Here is a 16795-nt window from a genome sequence, read left to right on the forward strand (position 1 = left end):
GCAAAGGATTAACTGCTCTTAAAATTGCAGTGAGATTATTATAAAAAGAATAACGAAGTAAATAAATGATATTTTTCATGTTTATTAAACTTTAAATAGAAGAGAATCTTTATAAATACTTACAAATGTTTTAATGATAAATAAAACAAAAAAAAAAATAATATTAAATAAAAGTCATTACATGATCTCTACGATCTAAATATTCACTAGAAACTTCAAATCTATTGTTATAAACATCGAACTTTCTCCATTTCTTCAACAAGTTGTAAATCAAGTAAATCAATGCTGCTGTAACAATCAAAATAGAAATCATGAAAAATGTCTTTGGTTTCTTACCTTTTTCAACAGGAGAATTTGTTGAAGTTATTGGAGGAATATCAGTTGGATTTACTGTTGGTTTTTCTGTAGCAGTTGGTACTGATTTTGTTGGAATTGGTGTATAATCAAATGGTGGTTCCTTTGTACCATAATTCACATGGTAAAAACCATTAGGATTCGTCTTTAACTCAAAGATTTTTGGCAAAACTTTGTAATTTGTATGAATCTCATTATGATTTGAAATGAAAAGAAGCTTTGCAACTCTTCTTGACTGCAAATAATAAAGAGAATCATCAAATGTCAAAGTGTTTGTTAAAGTAAAATAAAAATCAGGGAGATTATTTGTTTCTTTTGTATTTGCCTTGAGAGTCAATGTTGATTCATTTAAGTCAAGAGTATAAACTTTAAATGAAGGACAAATTGAGTATTTCATTTCGAAATCATTGATAATGAACGAATCCTTTCCAAAAGTAATGGATTTACCACTGTTATACAATGTCAATGTATTAGTAATCTTAACAGTGTTGTGGTTAAAGATTTCTGTTGGATTTTTGACTGTTAAATTACTTGTGGAAATTTGATTTCCTGAAAATGTTGAATCAGTCAAAACAATGTTATTAAGTTTGAAATTTGTGGCTTCATTAATAACACTAATTGCTGTTAAATGTAATTCATTAATATTTGTCATTATTTTTGCGTCATCATCATAAATTTTGACATTTTTATTTTTGTTGGCAAATAAAGTGACAAAATTTTGGAAAATTGATTTCGGAAACTCGAAATCATTATCAACGACGCAAATAGTTATTTGTTCATCATTACTTGGCATCATTTCGCTTGCCAATTTGAACTCATCGAATGTCAATATTGTGTAAGTATCAGGACAATATTCTTGATCTTTATCGTTGTTTGAAATTGCGCAGTAACTTCCCTTTTTTCTGACATTCAAATAACCGCTCATATCGAAAACTTGACTTGGATAGCTCCAGTAATCACTAGAGATAGTAATTTCAGTACCATGACTATCTAAGTATCCTTGTCTAAGAGATTTAACATTACTAAATGACCAGCGGTTTGAAAATGTCACTTTTATGTCACCATTTTTATCGAACACATTAATTCCAAGGAAAAACGGAATTGTTGCAGTTTTACTTCCTCCCCAATCGATTTTGATGTTCGTTGCATGATCAAGAATCAATGTTAGATCATTGAGAACATCGTATTCGAACTTACAACTAGTAAATACTGTTGTAACTGTGAAATAATTGTCATAACAACAAATTGACTTCACTTCTCTTTCAGAACACAATGTCACGTTTGTTTTTTGATTCATTTTCTGTATCAAGTTCCAAGAAGAGTCAAATACAGTTACTTCTTTGCAGTTTATCTTTCCATTGAGATAGAATGACGCATCCCAGAAAATATTCATATTTTTGACATCAAAAACTGACACTGAATCTGTCAAATTTACATCGACATTTAACAATGTCAATTCTTTGCATTTTTCGATCTCTATTGATATCCTCTGCGTGATGTTGTATCCTTTTATCTCTATTTCTCTTTCTGACACTGTATTTAACTTCAATAACGGATAAAAAGTGTCAGAAGAGTCAATTACATAAAACTTTATATAAGTTTTATCAAATTTGAGTTGTTTTTCTGTAATTGCCTCGGATTTCTTGTATCTAACTGTATTGTAGAGTTCGGAACATTCATTGTGACTTGCATCATCATAAGGGATTAAACAAAATGCTTCGTAACTCATAGAAATCAATTTGACATTTGTAAAGTCAAAAAGTGACATTTCAGAAACTTTTTCTTTGTGGAAAATGTTTACAATAGTATCATCATAAACAGTGAAAATAATTCTTTCGGATGATTTGTAAACAAAGTCATCGAAATCACTTGAAAGATAAAAATATGTTGGTTCATGAGTGAAAATGTTGAATTTCGGAGTTATCAACATTGCATTCGTATTATTCAAACTGTTCTGATACAAACTGATCAAGTTGATTTCTGTTGATGCTTTGTAAAGATAGAAATCAAGTGATGTCACTTTTTTAGATCAATTTTTTGGGAATCAATTTTAATTTCATTTTCAGAGAAATTGAGATGTTTTGCGTCATCCAAAATGACATCCAAATCAACAGATTTGAAGTAGTTTAATGAATCAATGTTTTGCCAATTGATTTTTAGTTTTCCTGCCAATTTATTTGACTCTGAAATGATTTTTCCTTTTCTAGAATCAATCAGCTCGAAATTTCCATTATTTTTGATATTCATTACTACATTTGTCAATGTGATTTCGTTGTTGACAGATTTACTTGGCAAAACATCAATTTTCACCATTTCTAAACTGTAAAAATTAACAGAATATTTCTCGAAAACATTCGAATCAAACAACAAATTATCAAACGACAAAGATAGTTGTATATCAATGGAATTCTCTAAATAAAAAGTATCAAATTTATCTGATGTTATTTTGTCACTTTTTGACACTTTAATTTTTGTACTTTTTGGAAAACAATCATCTGATCTTTTGTCAAACAAACAATACTGACCATTATAGTTCAATTCAACTATTTTCTCTGCAGAAGGTAATTGAACACGAATGATATCACCTGGCAAAGGGTAATTGAACACGAATGACACGAATGATATGTTGCTTATTTCGTGTCATAAGAAACATATAATTTCGAATGTGGCATTTCGAAATCAATGAAAATTCCTTCATTCTTGTTATCCAAATAATAATATTCGTTTTCGTAGTCTGTGATGTTCAGATAGATTTTGTCTGTTTGTGCAAAGATCCTGATGTAGCACCAGAACTCTGAATACTCTTTAAGTGCGGATTTTAGAACGATTGCGTTACTTTTATCGTCATATGACATGTCTTTGACAAATAAGCAATTAAAACTATTTCTAATTAATTTAATTGCTTTCTCGCCATAAAAAACTAATAAATAATCGTTGGCCACTTCAATTTTTGTCACTTTTGTGGAAGTTTGTGAATGGATCAAATGGATTTCCAAATTTTTCGATGGAAGTAGCCTGTTTACTAATGAATCAGTGATTTTTGGTGATGCAAGCAAAGACTGCGAGACAAATATTTTATGACCTGACTGTAATATCTCAGAATTCTGAAGAAGAGCAAATTGTTCAAATTTGATGCTGATATTTTCATAGCCACTGAACAATAATCTGCAATTCTTTACTACCAACATTGTAGGCATCGAATCAGGATCTTTGTTAAGCGTTATTTTAAGGTCTACAACATTATTTTGATATGCCGACACAATTACAGTTGTTTTTGATATCTTCTCCATAGGTAAATTGATTGAGCTTGCTGTAAGTATTTGAACGATATCGTTTTTGTCCTGGTATCTGTTGAAATAAAATGTTTCTAAAACAGGAATCATTTTTTCAGGGCAATAACTGCATGAGAAGTAATCCTTGACAATACAGAAATGTCCATATTCACGATCATCGCGTTTACAGCCAATAAATGTAAAAGATTTCGGATCTAATTTTTCTTGTACTAAAGAATAAACTTTCATATTCTTCATAATGATTTTTGTATTTGTTTCATGATTGTAGATGTCAATGTTGATCTCCCATTTATTACTTTTATCGTAATTTGTAATATTAAGTACATTTTCATTGGAATTTTCAGAATATCTAACGTATAAATGAGAGTTAAACCTGTTGCTGATATTATATCCATTGATGTTTATCTGTTTGTAAGCTGAATAATTCAAAAAAATATTTCCACAAGCAGAAGTCATGTGAATACAATATCCGTCATAGTTAATGTTTCTTGGAGCCATTTCATAATTATTTACATCTAAATTAATAATTCTTGTGGTCAAATTTGTCAAAACTTGTGAAATCGATTTCAAACTTACATATGAACAAGTAATATACTCATAATTAAATGACAAACATGGTGAAGTATCAGCTTCACCCAAACATGTCAAACTCTTTCCTACAACATTATTTGCCATAAATTCAATGTATGTTGAACTATCTGCTTCAATAATAGGAATATCTTCTGAGAATAAGTACACGTGAACGTTTGAAAGAACTAATTTTTCTGTATTTGCCATTAAAATGATATTAGATTTAAAATCAACACTGCTTATAGTTAAACAGTCGACTTTCTTGTTAAACTCGAATCCAACAGAGTTGTTCAATGAATCGAGTGCGGATCCGTGCAAAACTAATTCTAATTTGTTTTCATAAGGAACATACGGATCAATGTATTGATTTTTCGGGAAAGCATTTCGTGTAATAGTTATTTCTGGAGATTTTTCATCAAATGATGTATAAAGATCGTATTTTCCGCGTAAATATTGGGAAATGATTTTCAGATTCAAAGAAGAATCAAGCTCAAAGAAGTTAGGCAATGAATTTTTGGATGATTCTGTATATATTGTAACAGGTTTTGAGCATATGAACTTTCCTTTCTTGAAATTAGAACCGAAAATTTTGGAAGTATCCATTTCTGTTGAGATATAGACATTAATTCCTTTATCATTCATGAACTTCATGTCAGGGAAGAATCGTAAAGGATCTGTTGGCGTAATGAAAAGTGGAAAACTTTCAGGAAAATAAGCAATCTGAAGACTTGAGAGCTTGGATGTATCAATAGTTGTTGACAAATCATCAGCAAACACAATTTCGTTTTGTTCGCTGTAAAAATAAATATTTGGCTGATTTACAATTATTTCAATACTAAAACTTTCAATATTAGTAAGATTTGTTTGGATATCAGCAAATGAATCATATGGCATACTGATTTTTTCTGAAACTTTTAGTTCTTTTAATGTTTCAGGAAAATATGTTGAATTTTGAACTGATATTGAACTAAATTTGAAAGTACCACGTTCTTCTGTAAAATTGAATGTTGAATATGTTGTAGTTTCAAATTTCTTAACTGAGATTGAACCATGAATTATATATTTGTAATTTTTACCTTCAAAAACTACATTGTCATTCCTGATATCGTCTGCATTTACATCATAGACACTCCATTCTGGTAATGTATCAGGAGGATGAATTTTGATCAACAGCAAATAAAGAAAACACATCAGAAATGACTTTTATTTTTATTCCTTTAATAATGTGTATAAGTGAACAATCTATCAATACATCATTTGCTTCAAATAAAGATAGATTTCTCTTAAATTTAGGTGAGACCATGATATGAAGCAATACAAAGATGCAATTAAGTTATAGGGGGATAAAATGGCCGAAATATCTATATTTTGTTTCAATCAAACTATTTTTAAATCTAAATCTGAAATTTGACATCATTTAATAATATTAGGAATGTCTAATTGTAGCTTTTGTAAAAATATTTAGTTTCAGTTTTAAAAATGCTAATAAAAAGCATTAGTTTAGACTTTGATAATGATTTCCTTTCTTCTTTGAGAATCTTGCCTTGAAATTATCCCACCAGCTTGCAGTCTGCTTTGAATCAGCATCCACACCAGGAATAAGATTTGCATCAACTCCAATACTTGGTAAAAGATAATCTTCTTGTTCGGCATATTGAGAACCTGACTTTGGATAAACAGGAATAGTTCCTGATGTTTGGTAAGCAGTATCTGCTCCTAAAGCTGTGGAATCTGCATTCGATACTGAATCTGTTGAAACTGGTAAATCAACTGTGGATGTAATGTCATCTGGATATGGAGAAGTTCTTCCATCATGAGAAACACGAACTACTTCAGCATCATCTGGCCATCTTAAGAAATCATCATCAAAAATGTGATCTAACTTAGGTACATGTGATTGCTTTCTTGAGGAGTGATGAGATTGTGCTGGTTTAGCCGCAGTGTGGCTTCCAGTGTGATGATGATGAGTAGAAGTAGTAGATGATGATTTTGCAGATGCGTGACTTGGTGGTTTGCTAGATTCTGGTGGTGGTGGAGTGTTTTCTGGTGTGTCAAGTAAAATCGCGATTGTTGCATCAACATCACCATCTAATTCCTTCAAGAGAGCTTCAATAGTATCTCTCCTGTGGTTTGGGAAGATTTCTGCAATACTATTAACTTTACTAGCTGATGCTGACATAAGAATTGATGTTGTAAATAATACCCGTCAAAAATTTTCAAAATCTTTGTTAGAAAAATAATTATGAGAGAGAACATGCTAAACAATAGTCGAGTATCATTTTTTTCAAAATACAATTTTTTTTAACCGAGAGAACGATCGAAAAGTGTTATAAAAATTTTATCAAAGAGCAGAAAGAAAATATTCGTAAGCTGAAACTTTGCAATTCAAATTGAACCACATTTATTCACTTTAATCTATCAAGAAGAATTGGTATTAAATAGATTTTAAATATTGAATTAATTCAGGTTCTTTTATCGGCATTTAATAGCTTATACTCAGATTCCCTTCAAGGACTGAAATAGTTATGCCGAATCTTTGGCATTAAATATCCTACCATTATCAAAATATTTATAAAAATTTCAGACTTGGATTTGTATGAAAGGCTATGTATCATTAGAATAATACATATACGAATCGAGGACAATTTAAATAGCAATTTATGATTTCTGTAATCAATTTTATTGTGAAAAAAATTCTAAGAATTTATATAATTAATTTTGATTTTATAGATGATTCTTCTAATAAATGAATTATGCTTCATTAATTAAACAGAATGCTAGAGTTATGAGTTCGATTTTTGGATTTTAAATTCAAATTGTAATAAACTAACATATATATTGAATATTAAACTTGGAGCATTATTTTTGTATTTTTGTAATTTTTCATGCTAATTTTAGCTAAATTCATTAAAATTATTGATGAAAATTCTGAAAATAAAAAATTATATGCTAATTCTCTCTACAATTGTAATTCTTATCCATATGTATTTAAATCTTCCAAGAAAAACATTATCAGCCCTTCTTGAACACTTGAAATTAGATGATCAATTCAAGAATTCTTTTCAATTTTTCAGATCTATGACCAAAGAAATACTTTTATCATATTGTTTTATATACATACCTGGATCAATCTTCAAGTCAGGCAGATATAGTTTCTCGTAAAATATTCAATATAGATATATTAATCATCCTCTCTTTTTCATTTTTTTAAAAATCGAAATTTATACCTCTATTGAATTTAAATATGACAAGGATATCAATATAGTGTTATATTACAATCAAAATCATGCAATACAACAACCTGCATAAAAGGTTTAGTCATTTCATATTAAAATCTTGAATAAAACTTAGTATTTCCGCTTGGAAATAGCTAATTAGATCATATATAATCAGAACTAATATATATGACCTCTTAATTTTTCAATTGTTTTTTACTGAAAATTTTTCAAATTTGAATATAATCTCTGAAAAAATAATCATTTCAAAGATTTCAATAGTATTGATTTATTGTGTCATATATAACAGAAAACTAAATCAGTGCTTGAAATGAAGATTGGAACTTTAAACTCAACGTTTAAAGCCATTTTGATCAGTCTCAATTTTTTCTGATATTTTTATTAAAATTATATTTTATATATATCAACGAAGGCTAGTAAATCAAAATTTAAGGATGTTTATAATTAGAAAGGTCAATTCAAACTGTATACAATTCAAATTTGAGAATAAAATTATTGTGAAGCAATTCAATAATATAAGGACAAATTTACAGGTTAATTAATAAATTAAAAGTTGAAATGTGGCATATATTTCGAAGAAATCAATAATGGATAACGCAGACTGCAAGGAGCCGCATATTCGTCATTTTGAAATTTCAAATTTCCATAATTGACAAGAAATAACGATCTTTGAAAAGTGCGGTTGGATTGGTATAAAAACAAAAGATGCGAAATATCAAAATGAAGTGCAATAAAATAATCGTTGCCTGTAAAACAAATCCTAAGAAATTTTTGTATAAAATTTTGAAAATTTGAATTCAATATTTTCTGAATACCTGTATGTCAATGATAGTCATGGGTCCACTTCCTGTCTATATTCATATGATAATAAATTAAATCAGTTGTTCAATATTTAAAGTCATATATTTCAAATATCACTGAATTCCAATTTTTCAAGAAGAAATAGAACTCGCTCAATATCTATGTCCGAGCAATCAGAATAATCATCATAAATTCATTCATATCTCATCCATAAATGACAATTACTCGAAAAGAAATCTTAGAAATAAAAAAATATAATTAAAAATATGCAAATTCTTGGTATAAATCACTATCGTAACAATAAATGCCGAAAATAGACTAGTTCTGAATTCAATAATACTTATGACTCTAGTTTATTATCTTTTTTATTATTATTGTATATTGATTCATCGTAGATATGAAGAATAATTCAGATATATGTATTGATTGATAATTGATCAACAAAAGTTACAAATAAAATAAACCAACTCTCAGGAAAAAATAATTTCAAAAAAAATATATTAACTCATACTGACAGGTATTTTTATTAATAAATAATAGGAATATACTGTAACAAAGCAAACAGAATTTCATACAAAACACTTTCAAAAAATTAAAACCATTCATTTTGGAAATTATGTTCCAATGCATATTATGATGAGTTATATCGATATGTGTTTGGATCAGCATACGTAATTTTCAAAAATGATTTCAGAAATGCTAATCACATATTTTTACGGATATCAATATCAAATTTAAAGATCATTAGACCTTATTATTAAGGATCCAATACAATGTGAAGCAAATATATGGTTTCACAAAGATCAATAAATTAATTCCTTTAAAAATTCGTAAATCTTACATATTTATACATATTTTCAGTATCGCATTATTTTTATATCAATTCAATTATTTGAAAACACGTTAAAGTTCCAAATTTTTCTCTCAATTCATAATAAAACGGTTTTATTCATATTCAAAAAATAAACAATTGAATGAACATCTATCTTCATTGACAAAACAGTCTTAATGATAGTTGAGCAATACTGTGAGATCAGTCGGATCGACATAGTAATAATCACAGCTTTCTTTTGGGATCTCATTGTTACTGCGATCAATATGATTTGGATATGAATGCATTTTTATTTTGATTTTCTTCTTGAAATCGTTCTCCTTCAGGATTGGATGAATGATATCCCAGTTTTCCGCATACCAGCATAGCAATGCAGCTCTATTTCGGCGGGCCAATCTATCAAGTTTGACCTTATGCTTTCCCATTACAATTTTAGCTAAGCTCGTGAGGATAGCAATAGTGACATGAGCACCGAAATACTTGTCAATATAGTTTGAGACATAATCGAGCTTCTCACCATTAAACTTGACTCTCTTCTGAACCTTCTCGTTATCTCGGATCGATTGAGCAGACTTTGCTTTTGGATGAGGCATATCATAAGTACTCGAAATCGGGTATAGGGGTTGTACAAACATTGTTCAATTATAAAATAGTTCTAATTGATTCAAATTTCTCCTCTCAAAATATACAATTTGAATTGAGAATTTTCATTTTACTTTCTTCATTAAAAATTACCTGTGTTTTTAGAATTATACTTAGCATGACATTCTATACATGAATATTATAGAAATACTTGATTTCAAAATCTGCTAATTAATTTCAATGCTCAAATACAAAATCAAATAAAATTGAAAGCACATATTTTATTTTGAAAAGATCCTTTCAACCAATTTATTGAACTGTACGTGATATATTTTTATATTTCATCAGTTGCTTGATATAAAGGACAATAAATGCATTAGATTATTAACAAAAAGATGAATAAATTCAATTTTGAATGTCAGGAGGTTTTTTACCGGCTTGCTCATGAGTTATGATTATTACATTATACATCATGAACTTAGAACTTTTCTTTCCTAAGAGATTTTTAAATTCAAATGGAATTGAAGGGGATATTCGGCACGTCTAATTGTGATTTCTTTTTCTTATGGAGAATCAAACATTGTAGTTTTATGTTTCAAATATTGAATTTTAACTTTTCAGTCATTTCTGCATAAATTCAAAACCAATTTTGGATTATAATGTCTATTATATGTGCATGTGTAGTTATTGGCATTATGAAAATATAATATTTTAACTGAAATCTGATTCTAAAAAATAAAACGACGAGATTAGAATTTTGGTTCCTAAAATAAGTTATTCATATAAATCATAGTTAATTACAAATGATAAATCATTCATCTCATGGAAAATTGAAATTATAGACTTGATGAGTGGTTAAAACGTATTTTATGTAGAATCAATTCATGGCTTACAAAATTTGTGATTAGCTCTAAATGTTTTTGGAGCAAATTCTTCATGAAAATAGGATGCATGAAATTAAGTTAAAAACTTAAATAACTCATTAAGAACATAAAAGGTTTGAAAATGGTATATATTAATTTTATTCATAAATTTCACTTTTATACCAAATTAATTTGATGAATTTTGATTTTAGTAATATTTAAATGATTATGTTAGAATATTGCAAACTTATTGATTGATGTATGATTTTCTTCAAGACTAGTCTCAATATGGGAATAATATTATAATTTCGATCTCAAGTGTTTTATAATTTTCTCTGATTAACACTAGAATGTGATAATAATTTAACAAAAATGATGGTAAAATATCCAATTCTGTTCTCCTTTCTCTTCATATTGATATTACTAGGAGTTAAATTATCATATTTACTGATGTCATCACAAATATAATGTAATTAAGAGCTTGTGGAATATTATTATTGAAAAAAAAAGATGATTGAAGAAGGAATTTAAAATGTATTGCAAATCTTAATTATCTAAAAGGAGTGAAAAAGAACATTAAATTATATCGATGAGAATTGCAGTATTATTTGTAATTTATAAATTTAGAAATCGAAATAGAATAAATAGAATAAATAGTTAGCTGATCGTCAGTATGAAACAAGTGTCTTCATGAAGCAAGCGAAGCTCGTTAAATAAAAGTTCAAACATCAATTTTCAAATTGATATTGAATAAACTGAAATTTTCAATTTCCTTTGAAAAATTTGAATAATATTCAAATTTATTAATAGTTTGATGAATAGAAAAGATATAGTAAATAAAGTATTAGTAATTTTTCCCTCAACTGAGAAAAAATTGAGCTGGTGAATGATTTGGAGCTCAAATCACTAAGTACTGATTATGAATAGAGAAAATCCAACTAAAATTCGATAATAACAATGACATTGATGAATTGTGAAGAATTATCAAAAAAAAAAAAAAAAAAAAAAAAAACTATGGATGAGCTTTCGTGCTGTTTGATTTCGAATATATGTGCATTTTTATAATTAGATCCGAAAATAGCAAAAAAAGAGATCCCATGTTGTTATAGACCGAAAATAGATTTTTTCGGTTTTCTCTTAAAATATTTGAAAGAATGATACTATTATAGGTTTATTATATTATATAGCATATAATCATGCTATAGCCGAAAATTATAAGTTTTAAGAAGATTGAATATAACACAAATAAATTTGAATGTAAGTTAAATTGCTTGTTGTTTTTAATAGCTATTTAATGAGAAATCCAATATTGCAAAATTCAAATTGAATGATTGAAAGAACAGAAAAAGTCATTCTTTTCAATTTCGAATATGTTTCATTGTATTTATAATTATATGGCAAATAAGATATTTAAACTTGATTTTTGAAGGAAAATTCACAAAATTGAATGAATTCAAATAATTTTTATTCAAAAATAAACTAGTTATTTGAGTTTAATACTAATTATCTATTCAAACTACAAAGTTTGTAATTTAAAATATTTTGTGAGATCAGATTGAATTAATTCAAGGTTCTTTTCAATTAATATTAATGACCATATTACGCATTTTCGAACATTCTAAACCAAATATATAAAAATGGGAGACGAATGTTAAATTTTCTAGACATAAAGAAGTTGTTTACCGAGTTTTAGCCCTTATCTCTAACAAAAAATTAATTTTTAAAAAAATGACCGAATACGTTTCACAGCGAGAAAAAAATAAAAGGCAAGATAGAATTTTCTAGACATAAAGAAGTTGTTTACCGAGTTTTAGCTCTTATCTCTAACAAAAAATTAATTTTTAAAAAAATGACCGAATACGTTTCACAGCGAGAAAAAAATAAAAGGCAAGATAGAATTTTCTAGACATAAAGAAGTTGTTTACCGAGTTTTAGCCCTTATCTCTAACAAAAAATTAATTTTTAAAAAAATGACCGAATACGTTTCACAGCGAGAAAAAAATAAAAGGCAAGATAGAATTTTCTAGACATAAAGATTCAATAAAATAATGCAATTAACGAGCGATGAAATCTTCACAGCGTGTACAACCAAATTTTACTATTAATCACTTACGAAAAATTAGGGGAAAACCTGTAAAATCATCGAGAATACAATTTTTAACCAATTTGGCAAATATTACTTTAGTCATTGAATATTATGATTTAAAATTATATTTTTATGCTCAATATGAAAACTGTAAAAATTGGTTTTGAAAAATAATTCATGAAAGAAAAATAAGAGACTGAAATAATATTATATCATCGAGTTATGATATATTTCAAATTATAGTTGGTCATTACTTTTAAGATGTAAAATTTATTTTACAAACTATTCAGAAATTTCAATTGATCTAACTTCCAAGTCTTCAGAAAAAATAAACAATGTCAAGCCAATATTAATCAGTGCAATGTTTAATGTGATTTGAAAACGAAATAATTTTCATATTCAATGTAACTGAATCAGATCTAAATAAATTTATATTTTGATTGTCTCTATGCTACCAAATTGATTTCTAAATCAAATAAAAGTTTTTTGTTGTAAACAGAAATTCATCAAAAGTGACACCTCAGAAAAGCTAAAATATTGAATTTTTGGAACTTTTGATAGAGCACGTTTTTAAATATTAATTAAAGTAAATGTATATTTTGTAAAGATTCTTTTTAATAAAAAATAAAATTTTGAAGAAGAACACAAAATCTTCTGAAAAATAATATCACATAAACTCATATTATTTTCTAATATATAACTATTTTATATAAAAATCAAATTCAATGATCTTAAAAGCGAAGGATAAACCTCAAAATTTACGAATATAATGAGTGGGAATATAATGCTTATCTATCATAAAACCATATGAAATATCAATTTTTGCTTTACGCCTAATTTTTGACGACAATTAGCAAAAAATGTTAAATGTTAACACTCAGTCCATTTGAATATGAAAAATAAAATTGACTTTGATTAAATGTTTTTATTTATCATGTAATTCTTCTTGCGACCAAAGATTTGAATAAAATTTCAAAAATAAGATAGCTTAAAAAATAATATACGGTAGTGTTTACTAATAGATGAATAGTATATAAATTCTATTAAAATGGATTTGATCCAAAAAAATATAAAACCAAAAATAATTGTTATAATTTAAATGAAGAAGTAATTTAAAACGATTTTATTTATGATCAAATTTTATATATTTTTTTGGATCAAATCCATTTTAATAGAATTTATATACTATTCATCTATTAGTAAACACTACCGTATATTATTTTTTAAGCTATCTTATTTTTTGAAATTTTACCCTACGTTCCCAACTTCTGGAAAACGTTTTTTCACCCTTATGATCAGTTTCAGACACTTTGGGAGTCTCCCAAACTTTGATATTTTGCATTATGATGTGTCTAGTTTAACGCACAGTTGTTTTAAAGGCAAATGATGATATCACATGAAATTATCAAATTATCAAATTTTGAAGTACCAGTCCAAAGGGTTAATTAGATCCTACACAGATGTGCGATAGTGAAACATATGTGTTCTTGATTTGAGAAGTCCTACTGATAGAGGTATGAATCTCACAGCTTTGTGTGAGTGTGTCTGACACTTGTATAGAGTGGAATATGCGCCGACATATATTATATAATAACATGTAGTTGATAATTATGAAAAAATAGAATTCGATGCGAATGATATTGAAAGTTGTTTTGTAATTTGATATTTTTCTTATATGTGTTAATTAGTAAATGGCTTGTTTGTTGTGATAGTACTGTGAAAAATGAAAGGTATTTTAAATTAAAAAATTGAGATTTTGAGATATCTCTAGAATTAAGAATTTATTATGTATTTGACTTTTATATAACTATGTGTAAAGGATCTCGATGTCTATATGCTTTAAATAAAATTAAATAAAATGAGATAAAAAATTAAAATGGACAAGAAGATATATGGAAATGTAATTTGTATTGTGTTGGTTGTTGGCAAAATGATTTTAATACAGATTTAAGGATTTGGAATGGATTTGAAATTAAATGATTTTAATTCAAGGAGTAATAAGATTTTGAACTGGTTTTTATTTTGTGAATGTAAACTCCTTCCATAGGATATGTATTAGAAAGATCAATGTCAAACTTTTTGAAAGAATTGTTTTTTTGTTGAGCGATTTTCTCATATTTAATAATATATTTAAGTTGGCGTATCTTACGCCCTTCCAAAAATATGTATTAGAAAGATAAATTTTAAACTTTTTGAAAGAATTGTTTTTTTGTTGAGTGATTTTCTCATATTTAATAATATATTTAAGTTGGCGTATCTTACGCCCTTCCAAAAATATGTATTAGAAAGATGACTTATAATTTCATAAATTATTTTGTCCCGACGGTTTGAGCGGTTATCAGAATGGTTGCTTACACAATGCGTCAGCAAAATGTCGGTTGGGGTGCCCTTCTTGGCCTCCTGAGTACTCACCAAGATACCCCCAGCTCCCGCAAAACACCTCCCTTAGGTGCGCATTACCTGACGGCATTATTTTGCAATTATTTCAAATTTTTTAGATGTCTTTTGTTAAAGTTTGTTAACTAAAGACTTGAAAACAGCTTACCGCTTCAAGCTGCTCTCTTCCCGGTTCCTCTGCCGCAATCTTCTGTTTGATTGTGCGCAAAGCTCTCCTCCTTGTGAACTTTGCCTGACAGATACACCTGGGAGACAGCATTCGGACATCTTACCGCTTCAAGCTGCTCTCTTCCCGGTTCCTCTGCCGCAATCTTATGTCTGATTGTGCGCAAAGCTCTCCTCCTTGTGAACCATGGCTGATAGAAAGAACTGAAAGACAGGATAGGAGGAACATGCCGGTTCAAGTTAACTTGCAATATGCTTCTGATTAGTGATTTTAGATGAAAGATTAGCGAAATCGCATTTAATTTGGATAGAAGGATTCAATTTTATGAAGCAGGCTCGTAGAAAATATGCAGGAATAGCACAATCTTTTGCAATCAGAATGTGATTGCAAAACTTTGACCGACAGGAGTGTATTGTGCACTCTTGTCGGTCTGCATGTCTCATTCCGGGAGACATTGTCACTGCATGTCTCCCAGAATGAGACAATCTTCCGCAATCAGAATTGGTGCAAAACTTTGACCGACAAGAGTGTATTGTGCACTCTTGTCGGTCTGCATGTCTCATTCCGGGAGACATTGTCACTGCATGTCTCCCAGAATGAGACAATCTTCCGCATTCATAACTTGAATGCGGAAGTTTGACCGACAAGAGTGCACAATACACTCTTGTCGATCTAAATGTATCTTACAATCAAAGACACTTTCATACAATCTTTTCGAAGTTAAAAAAAAATTTAATTATTTCTTTCTTTTGTTTATTAAATCGCCTTACTCACGTACTAATCTCTTTTAGAGACTCTATCGAGCTATCCCCACATATAAACCTGTGACAATAATACATATTTACTCTCTTCATATTCTGATCTCATGACACATTATCGCAAAAACTATATTTATACAACACACCTCATAAAGTCTCATTTTAGCCCTATCTAAGCGTTCAAAACCTATTTTCCACACGTAATCTGATTCTTCTGGCTCCGCTGATTCGATTTCTGCTGGCAGATCGTGAAAATATGCATCACATAAAGAGATAAACACAACTCAAAATTATTGCTTTTTTTTTCAAATTGTCTATTCATCCATCTTTACATATTTATTATCTCCTCGGTTTCCCCTCACAAATTCTTTTAATTTTCTGAATAATACGTATAATAAAATGAATATCTCAAAAACTAAAACACAAAATTAATGTTGGAAAATGACTAGATATAATCTGAACTTTTGAATTCATACATTTTTGGAAAAAATTGAATTTTCAAAATATCGATTTACATTAGAATCTATATCTAATTTTATCAATACACAAGTAGGGAATGTTCAATACATCTTTGAGCAACGTGAATAGCACAATTTTATAGGATTATTTGTTGATTATATAAAATATAAGCCAAATCGAATCGGCTGTATAGTACTTTAGTTTATCATTGAATGTTAAATGTGTTCAGATAAATATTTGAGTCATATATCGCATTTTCTAATTTCAAAATTTATCTCATGAAGTTAGAATTTATTTGATCATACAACATCATGTTAGTCAAACCAGAGTTCAATGGCGATTCTAAAATGGAACAAATGCTTGTTTTATCAAAATGTTAAAATTAATCTAAAAAACTT

At 28.2% G+C, this 16795-nt stretch overlaps 4 protein-coding genes across 4 annotated transcripts, besides 2 other annotated features; all 4 read right to left on the reverse strand.

Moving 5' to 3' along the window:
* Positions 1–163: 163 nt before the first annotated feature.
* TVAGG3_1048910 (uncharacterized protein) lies at positions 164–2083 on the reverse strand (the record flags this gene model as incomplete). The annotated part of the gene is made up of 1 exon (XM_001325445.1): positions 164–2083. One exon carries the CDS (start codon positions 2081–2083, stop codon positions 164–166), a length of 1920 nt encoding a protein of 639 aa, XP_001325480.1.
* Positions 2084–2984: 901 nt separating this feature from the next.
* TVAGG3_1048920 (uncharacterized protein) lies at positions 2985–5111 on the reverse strand (the record flags this gene model as incomplete). The annotated part of the gene is made up of 1 exon (XM_001325444.1): positions 2985–5111. One exon carries the CDS (start codon positions 5109–5111, stop codon positions 2985–2987), a length of 2127 nt encoding a protein of 708 aa, XP_001325479.1.
* Positions 5112–5685: 574 nt separating this feature from the next.
* On the reverse strand, positions 5686–6414 carry TVAGG3_1048930 (CUE domain containing protein 1 family; the record flags this gene model as incomplete). Its single annotated transcript, XM_001325443.2, has 1 exon — positions 5713–6396. The coding sequence occupies one exon, from the start codon at positions 6394–6396 to the stop codon at positions 5713–5715; it is 684 nt and encodes a 227-aa protein (XP_001325478.1).
* A 2845-nt stretch (positions 6415–9259) lies between these two features.
* On the reverse strand, positions 9260–9721 carry TVAGG3_1048940 (uncharacterized protein; the record flags this gene model as incomplete). Its single annotated transcript, XM_001325442.2, has 1 exon — positions 9260–9721. One exon carries the CDS (start codon positions 9719–9721, stop codon positions 9260–9262), a length of 462 nt encoding a protein of 153 aa, XP_001325477.2.
* A 1913-nt stretch (positions 9722–11634) lies between these two features.
* Positions 11635–12467: a mobile genetic element.
* Positions 12468–13104: 637 nt separating this feature from the next.
* Positions 13105–13142: a mobile genetic element.
* Positions 13143–16795: the final 3653 nt, after the last annotated feature.

The sequence above is a fragment of the Trichomonas vaginalis genome, chromosome I (genome assembly GCF_026262505.1).
Source record: "Trichomonas vaginalis G3 chromosome I, whole genome shotgun sequence".
Taxonomy (NCBI): Eukaryota; Parabasalia; order Trichomonadida; family Trichomonadidae; genus Trichomonas; species Trichomonas vaginalis.